At 37.2% G+C, this 13950-nt stretch overlaps 1 protein-coding gene across 1 annotated transcript in view; it reads left to right on the top strand.

The window, feature by feature from the left end:
- LOC126092756 (lysine-specific demethylase 3B-like) overlaps nucleotides 1–12609 on the top strand; it is a 168975-nt gene extending 156366 nt beyond the window's left edge. Inside the window, exons 10-15 of the mRNA XM_049908482.1 lie at nucleotides 1036–1251; nucleotides 1339–1758; nucleotides 2537–2776; nucleotides 8734–9028; nucleotides 9179–9495; nucleotides 11632–12609. Of these exons, the coding sequence (XP_049764439.1) occupies nucleotides 1036–1251; nucleotides 1339–1758; nucleotides 2537–2776; nucleotides 8734–9028; nucleotides 9179–9495; nucleotides 11632–12045 (1902 nt within the window). The 3' untranslated portion in view covers nucleotides 12046–12609. The remainder of the gene's footprint in view (nucleotides 1–1035; nucleotides 1252–1338; nucleotides 1759–2536; nucleotides 2777–8733; nucleotides 9029–9178; nucleotides 9496–11631) is intronic.
- Nucleotides 12610–13950: the final 1341 nt, after the last annotated feature.

Below are 13950 nucleotides of genomic sequence, written 5' to 3'. Positions count from 1 at the left end.
GTACATATAGCATTGCTGAAATGAGTTTCAATTAAAACTTTAATAGGAATGTGGTGGTGATCCTTTGGAATCTTTGTAGGTGAATTGATGGAACAAAACTCAATTATTTCATTGGAAACAGACTTTATTGAGCTTGAAAAGTGTACAGTGAAAGCCAGCAGTGTTATGATAGTGTTCATTTTATGTCCTGTGTGCACATTCTTTTTTGATTGGTAAATTCATTTTTAAAGGAGTAACCGTAACTGCAATTGGAAGAATACTTATTTAAAAAGTACATTCAGTGTGTGGACAGTCAGAAATACAGGGTAGTGAGATAGATATATGTTGATAATTATGCAGTTTCTTCATTACTGGATAAACAGGTGTGGCAATCTATAGAACACAAAAGTTTTTATTTGGTTATTACTGCTTGTATATGTTTAGTCTGTAAGTTATCTTCTTCTTCTTCTTCTTCTTCCTCCTCTTCCTCCTCCTCCTCCTCCTCTTACTTATTTTTATATGTTAGTGGCACTTCCTTTAACTACCTTAACTGAAATTCACTAACAGTTGTTTACTTCACTTGGTCAAGAAATTGTAGTAGCTCTGGAATGGTTTTTTCCTCCTGTAGTGTTAGCAGAAGTGCCAAAATAAGTAAAACCAGGGGCTAGGGCAACTTAGAATTAGTTGTCTGCATGTGTTGCAGCCAGCATAGTTCAGAAGTTACACTTGAAAATATAAATTTTGTCTGTCTTGTTCCCTTTCTTTTGAGGGCACGTGGTGCATACTCATTACTTGCTGCACTATATTTACATATTGTAGGGTGTAATTTTCTTCTTTGACAGCAACATTTTTATGCAAAAAATAGTATTTCCAAAGTAAATAACTTGAATCGGTGTTTCTAATTTGCATTGAAGTATGATTTGGGTGTCATACGTATTTTTCCTGGTATTAACTAGTTGCAAAGTCTCATCCCTTTCTCCTCTTAAATCGCTCAATCAACTTCGAATCCATTAGCAACGAACAGCAAACACCCATTTCAATTGTGTATTCTTTTAGGATGCGCAGTTACGAGTAGAAACGGAACCAAAGGTAGCAGTAAAAATGGAACCGAACACTTCAGTAAAAACGGAAGCCCCCAATGGTGACCTCCATCACAGTGAGACCGATACACGTCACTCGACAAAGAATTTGATTGAACAGCGGATCAACGAGAGGTGTACTCTAGCTTGGCTAGCTGAGTTAGCTTACATGAAGGAAGAGCTAGATGCTTATGTAAGCCTCACTGAGGTAGCATTAGTAATGTAACATTTACCAATATAGTGTACTGCATTTGACTTTCCCAATTCTTTTTCTCCACAGCAAGAACCTTCTACTGAAATGAAGAGGGAGCCAGGTTCAACAGATGCTAATGGCAGTAAGCAAGAAGTCAGTGGAGATGCGGGAAAGAGAGAACAAGGTGTTGAAGATGGGACTGCATCCAGTGGTCGAGGACATTCGACACTAAGAGAGCTGCTCATACGCCCTACAGGTGGAGGTAATGGGAGTCGTGCACCATCTCCTGCCCCGTCATCTCCTGGACCAGCACCACCTACTGAAGAAAATCGTCCAGCTGCACCAGCACGCTCAAAATATATGCCACGTCAGCATAAGGGACGCTCGTCAAACTGCAAATTGGAGACTGGTTCTCCAGATTCTTCTCCACCACACACGTGGTTGTGTGATGGTCGTCTGCTGAGGCTGAACGATCCTTCACATAAAGGAAACCAAAAAATGTTTCAGGTATTTAAATTATTTTATCTGAATAAGAAATGACTGTGTGTTTGCCTTTCACTTTGAATTATGAAGGAATACTCCTTGTACATAGTAATACTGACTCTGACCAGCTGTTGTTCTCTGTTCCCATCTCTTCTTTGGGTTAGTATGTTGTAAGATAATTCAGCTAACTTGTCTGTGTTCCTCATACTAGTCATCAAGAATAGGCCTACTATATAATGTATGTGCATATGATGCCTTGCTCTTCATTAAAGTTAATGTGTTTATTGCCCTGTTAGTAACTTGCTAACATTGTTGATACATGATGGACTTAGTGAGGTTAGTAATTGATTCCTATAAATAGTCATTCAAGCTAATGTCCTTAAGATTGGCAAACTTCAGACCTGTCAGTTTATAGGATTTTGATAGATGCATTAGTTAAATAAAAGGTTTAAGAAAGTAATATAGTACTTGGATGTGGTGATTCCAAAACTGGAAGTTTGAGGAAATGACTAGACAAGAAATAAAAATGGCTGTGACAAAAAAATTGCTGGGAATTCGTGTGAAGGGGTTGTCAGAAGTATGTACTATGAAGGAAAAAAAGTTAAACAACATAAAGAAACTCCATTACTCAGATTGATGTCTAGGAAAGACTATTTGTGTATATTTCAGGGTTAAATGATTCATTATTTTTTGAAGGGAAATAAATTTGATTTTAATAATTGATTTTTTCTTCCAATAGTGTACTAATATTGATTAGTGACAGTATAACTAAATTCAGAAATGATTTCCATTTTCGTTACAGGAACAGTGGAAAAAAGGATTACCTGTGCTGGTATCAGATGTATCAAAGCATCTGGACATGACTCTTTGGCATCCAGATTCATTTGCACGTGATTTTGGAGATGAGAAGAATGATCTTGTCAACTGCATGACGGGAAATATTGTGCCAAATCAGCCGATGAGGCGATTTTGGGAGGGCTTTGAGCACTTCTCACGTAGATTGGTTGATGAAGAAGGAAAACCAATGCTTCTAAAACTGAAGGTAATTTTTGGTATAATTATTTGATTTTGATTACAAACTGCCATCACTGTTGTTAAAGGCTTGAGATCTCTTTGCAGCCACATGTGGATGTACAATAGTTGTTTTCAATGTATATAAATGTTTATAAAAGGAATTAATGTTTAGCTCACACTGTATGAATAATGGAAATCTTTCCTTTGGCCTATTAATTGGTACGAATCATGAAAATGGGAATGCCATGAGAGACCATCTTTTTGTGTTGCAGCTTTGTATTTCATAACCATTTTGTATTGTGTGGCTAAAGGATATAAAAATACACTTTCTTGATCTTGTTTAAATGACCCAACTGAAATGTTACATTCTTCTGCAGTCTCTCAGACAGTCCATCTTAGATTGTCATGCACAGTTTGACATTCCTGACACGAGTGTCATTGGCAGACGTCGAAGGACGCCCTGAATGAGGCTCATCTTTAACTGTTGTCTATCCACTTTTAAACTGTGTGAACCATTTGTAACACCGAGTACGGCTTAAGCACTCATCACTGTAGGCTTCCTGCATTGCTTGGTGTGTGTCTCTAAAGGTTTTCTTGAGTTTCATGCAAAATTTAATGCAGAGATTGTTGCTCCTCTAACTCTGCCATCTGCAAATTCACAATCTGTGAGAGACAATGTTCTACTCACTACAGCACTGAACAATAACTACCAGACATACAACAGTGAAACTTCCGGCAGTTTAAAAACATGCATGTGCTGGGATGCCAAACACATTTCACTCTGACACACCATTGGTGTGACATTATGAATGTTGTGGAATTTTTTGAGCAGACATCAATGTGCTAATGAAGTTCCATTGTTTACAGTGGAACTTCCTTCTTACATTCTCCGATTCTACGTTTTTTGCAGAAATTCACTGAACTGAATTTTAATAAGCTTGTAATGCCGACTGGGAAAGTAAACTCATTTTTCCATGCCTCTGTTTCTTTCGTCATGCTTAAAACAACACTTTTTAACAGTGGTGAGCAAATGAAGAGTGGCTCGTAAGAAAAGCATTAAACAGCAACAGCAATGATGACAAAGTATCTCATTAAGCAGATGAGTGCATATACAGGGTTATTACAAATGATTGAAGCGATTTCACAGCTCTACAATAACTTTATTATTTGAGATATTTTCACAATGCTTTGCACACACATACGAAAACTCAAAGTTTTTTTAGGCATTCACAAATGTTCAATATGTGCCCCTTTAGTGATTCGGCATACATCAAGCCGATAATCAAGTTCCTCCCACACTCGGCGCAGCATGTCCCCATCAATGAGTTCGAAAGCATCGTTGATGCGAGCTCGCAGTTCTGGCACGTTTCTTGCTAGAGGAGGTCTAAACACTGAATCTTTCACATAACCCCACAGAAAGAAATCGCATGGGGTTAACTCGGGAGAGCGTGGAGGCCATGACATGAATTGCTGATCATGATCTCCACCACGGCAGATCCATCGGTTTTTCAATCTCCTGTTTAAGAAATGCCGAACATCATGATGGAAGTGCGGTGGAGCACCATCCTGTTGAAAGATGAAGTCGGCGCTGTCGGTCTCCAGTTGTGGCATGAGCCAATTTTCCAGCATGTCCAGATAAAAGTGTCCTGTAACGTTTTTTTCGCAGAAGAAAAAGGGGCCGTAAACTTTAAACCTGCACAAAACAGGTTAACTTTTGGTGAATTGCGAATTTGCTGCACGAATGCGTGAGGATTCTCTACCGCCCAGTTCGCACATTGTGTCTGTTCAATTTACCATTAAGAAAAAATGTTGCTTCATCACTGAAAAAAAGTTTCGCACTGAACGCATCCTCTTCCATGAGCTGTTGCAACCGCGCCGAAAATTCAAAGCGTTTGACTTTGTCATCGGGTGTCAGGGCTTGTAGAAATTATAACGGTAAGGCTTCTGCTTTAGTCTTTTCCGTAATATTTTCCAAACCGTTGGCTGTGGTACGTTTAGCTCCCTGCTTGCTTTATTCGTCGACTTCTGCGGGCTACGCGTGAAACTTGCCCGCACGCTTTCAACCGTTTCTTCGCTCACTGCAGGCCGACCCGTTGATTTCCCCTTACAGAGGCATCCAGAAGCTTTAAACTGCGCATACCATCGCCGAATGGAGTTAGCAGTTGGTGGATCTTTGTTGAACTTCGTCCTGAGGTGTTGTTGCACTGTTATGACTGACTGATGTGAGTGCATTTCAAGCACGACTTACGCTTTCTCGGCTCCTGTCGCCATTTTGTCTCACTGCGCTCTCGAGCGCTCTGGCGGAAGAAACCTGAAGTGCGGCTTCAGCCGAACAAAACTTTAAGTTTTTCTACGTATCTGTAGTGTGTCGTGACCATATGTAAATGAATGGAGCTACAGTGAATTTATGAAAACGCTTCAATCATTTGTAATAGCCCTGTATGCTTATAGTTTAACAAGTAGCTGCTGTGGTGTCTAAGATTTAATTCAACATCAGTTTTGTGTTTTTCTGGGTGAGCACAAAGGATGATCTCTCAGAAATGCAGGTTTTGAATGTATAATTTGTAGTTGTAGCATGTCTGTTTTCAGACACCAATTTCAATATTTTGATGAGTTTTTGTTTGCTGTTACATACCTGTGATTTTTTTTTAAGAACTGATGTTATTCATTACCACAAATTATTGTATAAACATTGTATTGTACGTTTAATTTCCTTCACTTAGACAGATGTTATATGGTGTATTGGAGATTGCGATTTTTAATCATATATGCCAATTATTTGTGTTTATGCTCATATTTTTGTGGTTTTAAAATTGTCCTCAATTCTGCACTTTCCTCAGTTTTGTGTGTGTGGTCTGCGTAATATGAACGTGGAACCAGGATGCTGTGCCACATTTACAAGTGTCATTAATTGCATATTAAACAATATAAGGATGTCAGCCAGTTGGGTTTTGTTTCTGTTCTTGAGATCTTTATGTATACAGCTCGTAAGCCAGTGTATGTATAGCTCTTGACAGATTGATCCGAAAGAACATTTCTTCCTGATATTTTCATGTAAAATATTAGTAGCCATTAGTAGGGACTAGAAAATGTACATCTTTTGTTGGCAAAATTCACATCAATTTTGTCCAAAATTTGTGTCTATTTTTGTTGAAATTCGCATATATTTTCTTTGTAAATAATTACACACAAATTTAAATATTGTTGTGCTGCATGAGTGAAAACAAATTATTAGTTCTTTGAAATATATTGTTAAAAAAGTGCCAATTAGGAACTTTGACTAGAATGTTTGCTTTTGTAAAAATTTAAAACACCTTTTTCTTCCAAAATGGCTGCTGTTTTCTTCATTTGGTTGTATTTAAGCTTTCGAAATTGGTTGTTTTGTTGAAAAGCAGCATTTTCCTGCCAGTTTAGTGAATGCGTCTACAGTATAAGGTGTTCCTGGACATATTTATCTTTTCCCACACATTTTGAAGATTAAAAATAAAATCTGTGGGCTACCTTTTGTGAGCACTCATAGCCCTACGACCCACGCTTTACTAAGCTACAGATAGAACTGACTACGAACTTCGTGTAGAATTGGAACTAAATGTGTGGTTAACTCGATTTTAATGTTAGAGGAAGAATTTTGGCACCATTGAAAAAAAATTGATTTGTTTTCCAATTCCTATAGTGCAGAGGGCGGGCGCTGTAGGCTATAGTTGCAGATGGCTGCAAGTGCAAACAGACCAGAATGCTGACTGCCACAGGGGAAGGAGTGGTGTGGGGAAACAAAACACGACCTCCATTTCACTGGGCAGCAGCCTAGAGGAGAACTAACAGTTGTTACTGCGATTGTCTATCTATTTTGGTGTTGCTAACAAACATGCGTATGCATTTATTTCTTATAATATTCTAGGTCCCATGGCTGAGTACTACATTGCATTACGCGACATTTATCGTGAACAGACCATTTAACCGTCCACGGTTGACATAGCACCAGATCATTGAGTGCATTGATACATTGTTGCCTTTGTTCACTTAATTTTTCAAGTAGGCTCTTGCACACATTCTCTTACCAAATTGGGCTTCGCCAGATGGTGTACAGTGCCAGCGACAGCTTACATTTTTGATATTGTGTGCTCAAAATATAGCTATTTCAAACTGTGGATACATAGCTCATCTGGATACAATTAGCTTTGAAACAGTCTACTAAGTAATCTCACATTTTAAGGCGGAATTCACATCTTACTTTACTTTAATTACAAAATGAAAGTTTTTCTGTTCCCTAGCCATTACTTTCATTACTTTAATATTCCTATCTGCTCAAAGAAGTGCAATGTTCTTGCATATTAAAAATATATTGAGGCTCCCTGGTTTTTAAATTGAAAGATAAAAATTTATACTGGTGCCACCTGTGAGTGGCCTAGAGCAAGATGTTTCAAGGCTGTGATAGCATGATCTGGATGAAAGTATGGGCAATCTATTTTGTCATACAAGGCTGTTTGCAATCCCAGCTCGATTAAAAGTAAACCACGCATTTATAAGGTGGGCTCTGTTTGAGGTAACCAGGTGTAATGCATCTGTATACACAGTTGGTTGACATTTTATGTTGTAGACTTGTTCTGAGATAGCTGAACCGATTTTAGGGTGTCGACACAATGTTTATTCTATCCAAAGGCCAAAGGCGTGTCTTTCTAATGTATGTTAGGTGCATGATTCCCTGTGTGTGGTGCAAATTCTGTGCATTATTGGACAATGTCAGCCAAGTGCGATTGGCCTAGTCATAGTGTATATGTAATTATTTGTGTTTTGTTGAGTATTACTGGGGAAAAAGTAAATCAAATAATGGACAATCCAGGATGGAAAGTAACAATATTATGAAAAGGAAAGTTGCCACTCACCATATAGCAGAGATGAGGAGTTGCAGATAGGCATAACAATTTAAAGACTTTCACAAATAAGAAGCTGGCAGTGTCGCTTCGGTTGCCGGAGCCTGCAGGCGTGTGTGTGTGTGTGTGGGTGTGTGGGTGGGTGGGTGGGTGGGTGGGGGGGGGGGGGTGTGTCTATTTTTGATAAAGGCCTTACTGGCCGAAAGCTTATTATTTGTGACGGTCTTTTTGTGTACCTATCTGTGACTCAGCATGTCTGCTATATAGGAGTGGCAACTTTCTTTTTCATAAAAATGGGGAAAAGTAAGACTTCAGAGAACTCGTACAGTTACTGTGTAAGTATAGATTATAAGATAATACTGAAAGTGTGTGTAACCTACTAAGTGAATAAACTGGAAATTCTTTTTTTTATTTTGAGTTCTGTATAAAATCTTTGATATGGAAATGTGTGATAGTGAATAAAATTTTTATTTAAGTGGATCCAGTTGACCACAAATGCAAAAATTTTTACTGTTTTAGATAATTTTCAGTGGGTAAGAGCAAAATGTGACATATTATTTTGTAGATCAGATAATGTCTTGAAATATTTCTTTACATATTAAATATAATAAAATGCACCTAAGCATCACCACCATTAAGAACGTACTTCATTTCAGAAACAGTCACAAAAATGTTTCGTATCTGGCATGAAATGAGTAGCTGATACTTTGATATGATATTTCATAGGTAACAAATAATTATTGCCAGTCTTAAATGCTGCTGCAGAATTTGCACTTGTTTTGTCAGATATGGTTCTTGTAGTTTTAACATCTCAAGCACAGTTTTGTGCAACCAATGCATTTATACTATTGTCCAGTATTGGAACAAATCATCTGAGATGCTTTGAAGACTGTACGTCAATTACTTCAAACTCGTAGATTACTAATACTGGAAAGGAGTTAATGTCAGACTCACTAAATTAAAATAGAACTCCACTCCGCCCAGTTCATAAGCAATGTAACCTTTTATGCTGGAGAGCCTAGTTTTGAAGAAAAATTGGTTGTGAAGTTGTGTATTGCATTGTTAGTAATGAAATTTGTACCCGATACTAAGGTTTTTTTTCTTCTCCATCCAGGATTGGCCACCAGGAGATGATTTTGCAGAGATGTTACCATCACGCTTTGCCGACTTGATGAGAGTGCTACCTCTCTCTGAATACACCCAGCGCACTGGCCGTCTTAATCTGGCATCACGTCTTCCTGAATGTTTTGTGCGCCCTGATCTTGGTCCCAAGATGTACAATGCCTATGGGTCAGCCCTCCATCCAAAGCATGGGACTACTAATTTACATCTTGATATATCGGACGCTGTGAATGTTATGGTATATGTTGGAATTCCAAAAGATGGAGATAGTGAAGAGCATATTAAAGGTACATCTTAGAATCCTCATTGCTAGCAAGAAATCGTTTACTTTGTTTATTCAGATGTGAGAAGCTATGCATAAGATTACCTATTTCTTTGTTCACCCTCCCCCGTCTGTGTATTATCAATAGTGGTAAGAATGATACTTTCTCTTGCAGAAGCGTTCAGAGCTATTGATGAGGCTGGATGTGACATTATTATGCGGCGCAGAGTTCGTGAGAAAGGAGAGCTACCAGGTGCATTGTGGCACATTTATAGTGCCTGTGATGCTGCCAAAATAAGAGACTTGCTCAATAAAGTTGCAGTGGAAAAGGGAGTGCGACTTGAACCGCATCATGACCCTATCCATGATCAGAGCTGGTACTTAGATACTGAGCTGCGTAACAGACTTTACCGTGAATATGGTGTTGAGGGATTTGCCATAGTTCAGTGTTTAGGGGACTGTGTTTTCATTCCTGCTGGTGCACCACACCAGGTAAGACCTGTTAAACAATTACTGACTAATACAATTTGGAATTGTGTTGTGTGAATTAATCAGTTTTCAACTGCATGGCATCCAGCTCTTGCTCCAGTTTCTAAACCTGTTTGGTGTGTAATTTGCAGCATCTTGTTTGAATTCAGTAGGATGTTGTGTGTGATTTTTCCCATGACAGCACGTTTTAGGTGATTTAATTACAATGCTTGCATATGATGACAACTAACAAATGATTTCTGTGATACTTTGAGCTTTTTAACCGTCTGATGTGAGCATGTGTTCTATAAACAATGTAACATTCTTGACAGATTGTATTGCTATGACAGTGTATCAGTATCAAAATGTGCTCTGTAACAGCTACAAATTTTAGAAAATTTTATTGCCTTACATTGCAGGAATATTATTCTCCCATGTAAGATGTGTAGTAAAAAATTGTTCCTTGTGCACATCTGACATGTTGTATAGCTGTGTATTTTATACAGTACAGTGAACTCCACCAGATTACATGCATTTGCATTGCAGCTTTGTGTGTGGGATAGTTTAAGCAAGAGGTTAAGTTATGAGTGTTGCAATAACTTGTTAGTGGATGGAAACTAGGCATGAGGCAGAAGGTAACACTAAAGCAATTGATCTGAAAGGATGCATGCAATGAAAGTTACAGAATTACAGCCTACATGAGTATGGCCTCATAAAAATGAGACCATCATACAGTACAGGAATAGAGAAATGCAATGAAGTAGGGATGTTCTTAATCTTCTTCTGCTCGGGGAATTGAACGACAATAAATTCATCATTGCCTTAGAGTATCTTTGATATGCAACTAATGAGGAAAGCTACCATTACTCAAAAATTAAAATGTGAAACATTTCAATGGTTCTCTTGTAATTATTTCATTTGGTAATTTTCAATTCCTTTTTTATCTCTTCAGTGTTTGAAGAGAGAGGCATATCGGCTGTGGATTAACATGAAGTTTTCTTCAATGTAAGATACAGTTCACTATACTAATTTTATCTGAAAAGGGGAGAAATCGAGCTGTTTCTTTGGGATCCAGGCACTTTATGCAATAATTTTGACAGTTTTAGCAGATAAGTTTGTTCTCAGTTTTTGGTGTTGCTCAGCAACACTTGTATAGTAATTTTCCAATGAACATGCCACCATTAGACTGTGTTGTTGTTTATTTAATTACAACCCAGGTTTTGTCCTTTAATGCGATTTCCAAGTGATTGAATTTGTCATTAACATATATTGCAGGACTTAAAGCTCAAAATTGGCCATAAATTAATAAAAATATTCGTTCCCCATGAAATGCCAGGTGCAAAATCATCATCTTGTAAAAAGATCAATAAATAATAGTGGCAGCATGTTATATTTAACAAAAACAAGTTTACTTTGGTATATAAAAGATAAGCAAATACCAAGGTAAACCAGTTTTTATTAAATATGATGTGCTCTCACTATTATTTACTGATGTTTTTACCAGATGATGAGTTTGCATCTGGCATTTCATGGAGAGCAAATATTTTTCTTAATTTATGGCCAATTTTGAGCTTGGTGTCTTGCAATATATGTTGATGACAAACTTAATCAGTTGAAAATGGCATATAAGGTGGAGAACTGGGCCGTAATTAAATAAACAATAATACAATCAGATGGTGGTGTGTTCATCTAAAAAAAGTTTCTTTTCCTTCTGTTGTACTCCAGTAAAATTTAAAATAAAATTATGGGTGTACCCAGTGTAGTGGTGCTTTCACATTGGTGTGCAACGAGCAGAATCTCGCATTGATCATTATCTGCTACAGTTGTGGGAGCATGTTACATTCAATAAAAAAAAGTTTACTTTGGTATATAAAAGATGAGCACATACCAAGATAAATTACCATACCAAGGTCTATTATTAAAAGACCACTTTTGACATTCAGATAATTTTACTTAACTTTCCCTCTGCAAACGGATTATTGGAGTAATTTCCTGCGTTTGGAAAGGGTGAATAATCAACTATATGTAAATAAGTGGTACCATTGAGTATTTAGTAAAGTTACGTATCAGATTTTAGATCCAGCTTAGAATACCTTATTAATTTGTAGTTTGTGAATGTAGTTACTGTGTAAATAAAGATTTGTTTGTTTATTTTTTCAGGTGCGTAACTTGCACAACTGCATTAAGGTTGCAGAGGACTTTGTTTCACCGGAGAATGTGACACATTGCTTTCATCTGACTGAAGAGTTTCGCGATCTTTCTGATACACACTCCAACCACGAGGATAAATTACAGATAAAGAACATTATTTATCATGCTGTGAAAGACTCTGTGTCAGTATTGGTGCATGCTCGTGAAAAGATGGAATCTGAAACTGTGAACAAGCGTATTAAACGAGAACCAGTTTCTCCAAATCGGACATCAGGCAACCGTGGCGATGTGTCTGCAAGTCCTGTAATTCCTAAGATTGACTCTAAGAGTGAATTAAAAGTGGAAACGGAGGATGAAGTGGAGGATGGAGATGAGAGAGTGGAGGAGATGTCAACAGCGTGTGAAGTTGGTGGTGATACTTGAAAGTCTTTGACTGGATGCATTATCTGATCTCACCAATGTGGCCCATTGTGGGTTCTTCTGTATAATTTTTTAATTGTAAGCTGACTGGCTTGGTTGGCAAGGCATCTTTGTAATACTGGATTGTCATGTTACATGTTGTTCCTGTCTGGTCTGATGCATTTTTTCCATGGCACCATTTGTTGTTTGTGAGTCCATAAAGCAGCCATCTTTTGGGGGTACAGAAGGTGGAACTGCAATCCTTTTATGCAGCTGATGTAACTGTGACTGTGATTGATGTAATGAGTACCTTCCATCAGCTGCGTGGACTTTCTGCAAGTGAAAATCATTCATTCTCACTTCACCATAAGTGTCAGAATATTTTTTGGGTTGATCTGTTTCCCATCGAATGCGCGATATAGTTACTGATGTGGTAATATAAACTAGTCAGATAAGCTAAATGCAATATTTAATTTTTTTGCAATATCTAACAGTATCGTGAAATCATTTTAGTAAAATGACACTTGTTTACGTATTAGTTTTAATGTGAACTTTGCTGTCTCGAATAAACTTTTTACGTAAAAACTCGTCAAAGAAATATTATTTCATCTAATCCTCTTCTGTAATTAATGCTTAACACTTTATCCATATGATAAAACAGTGTAATTCGCTATGGGAAGTTGTTACTGTAGGTTCTTGAGGCCATGCAGTGAGTTGTATAAAGGGTTTTGTTCACATTTTTGTTTCTTATTTTTATTTGTTCAGTAGTATTTGCTATACCTGTTTTAGTATCTCAAGAGGTTTCTATATCTACATCTATACTCAACAAATCTCTGTGAAGTGCATGGTGGAGGCCACATCCCATTGTACCAGTTATTAGGGTTTCTTAACAGTAATGTATGGAGCATGAGAGGAATGAGTGCTTAAATGTCTCTATGTATGCTGCAATTGATCTAAAACTGTCGTCAATATCCCTATGTAAGCAATGCATAAGGTTTTAGGGTATTATGTTCGTATACTTTTTGATATTATCATACAAAAAGTGATTTTAAAGAATGTGAAATAATTCTGAAGCAGTAATGTTTAGTTTTGGATATGCTCCATGATTAAAGTAATTATTTATGTGTAATTATGAAGCTGGATAAATATCAACAATTTAGGAAAAGACAGATTGCAACTTACCGTAAAGAAGACATATCAAGTTGCAAACAGGCACAATTAAGACACTTACAAAAAGATTTTGGTCACAGCCTTCATCTACACACAAACAGGTGACCAGATCTTTATATTTTACAATTTTTAAGCTTTAATTACATAGAAATAAGAGAGATTTTGAGAGAATATTGACGGTAAAACTGATCTGAATGTTATCCTTCTGAATAACAAAATCCAACCATATTTTTAACATAGGAAAATAGCCTATTGCAAAGTTAAGGTGTTGTCATTGTGAAAGTAACTTCTTCATTGTTTCATCTTTAACTTTCTCTTGTCCAAACTGAACATTTATATGCTCCAACACACCACTAATTCAGTCATCCCAACTACTCTCACAACTGTGACAGTAAATGCCATTGTCTATTTTCAGTGAGCATAAAAGAATTTCTGACCATTCTGTTCATTCTTGTAATAAAGTCACCATTTGTACATGAACTCATATGATGCTTATTCTCACCCAAAACGACACCTTGATTGGTAGAGTATTTACATCCTTAAAAAAGCCAGGCTGTAGTTTTACCAGGCTTTGTCACCAAAAGCAACTTACACCGTTGAACCAGATAAGTAACAACTCATAGCTGTCACACTCACTTGTTAAAAAATTATTTTCTGATTTTTGTGGTTAGAAATTCATAGTAAATCTTATTGTAATTAAATAATTCATATCTTCTTAAGAAATTCCCTTGCTTTCAGTTCCATTTAGCAGTCCCTGAT

The sequence above is a fragment of the Schistocerca cancellata genome, chromosome 7, assembly GCF_023864275.1.
Source record: "Schistocerca cancellata isolate TAMUIC-IGC-003103 chromosome 7, iqSchCanc2.1, whole genome shotgun sequence".
Taxonomy (NCBI): domain Eukaryota; kingdom Metazoa; phylum Arthropoda; class Insecta; order Orthoptera; family Acrididae; genus Schistocerca; species Schistocerca cancellata.
This window is presented reverse-complemented; position numbering and strand designations above follow the sequence as displayed.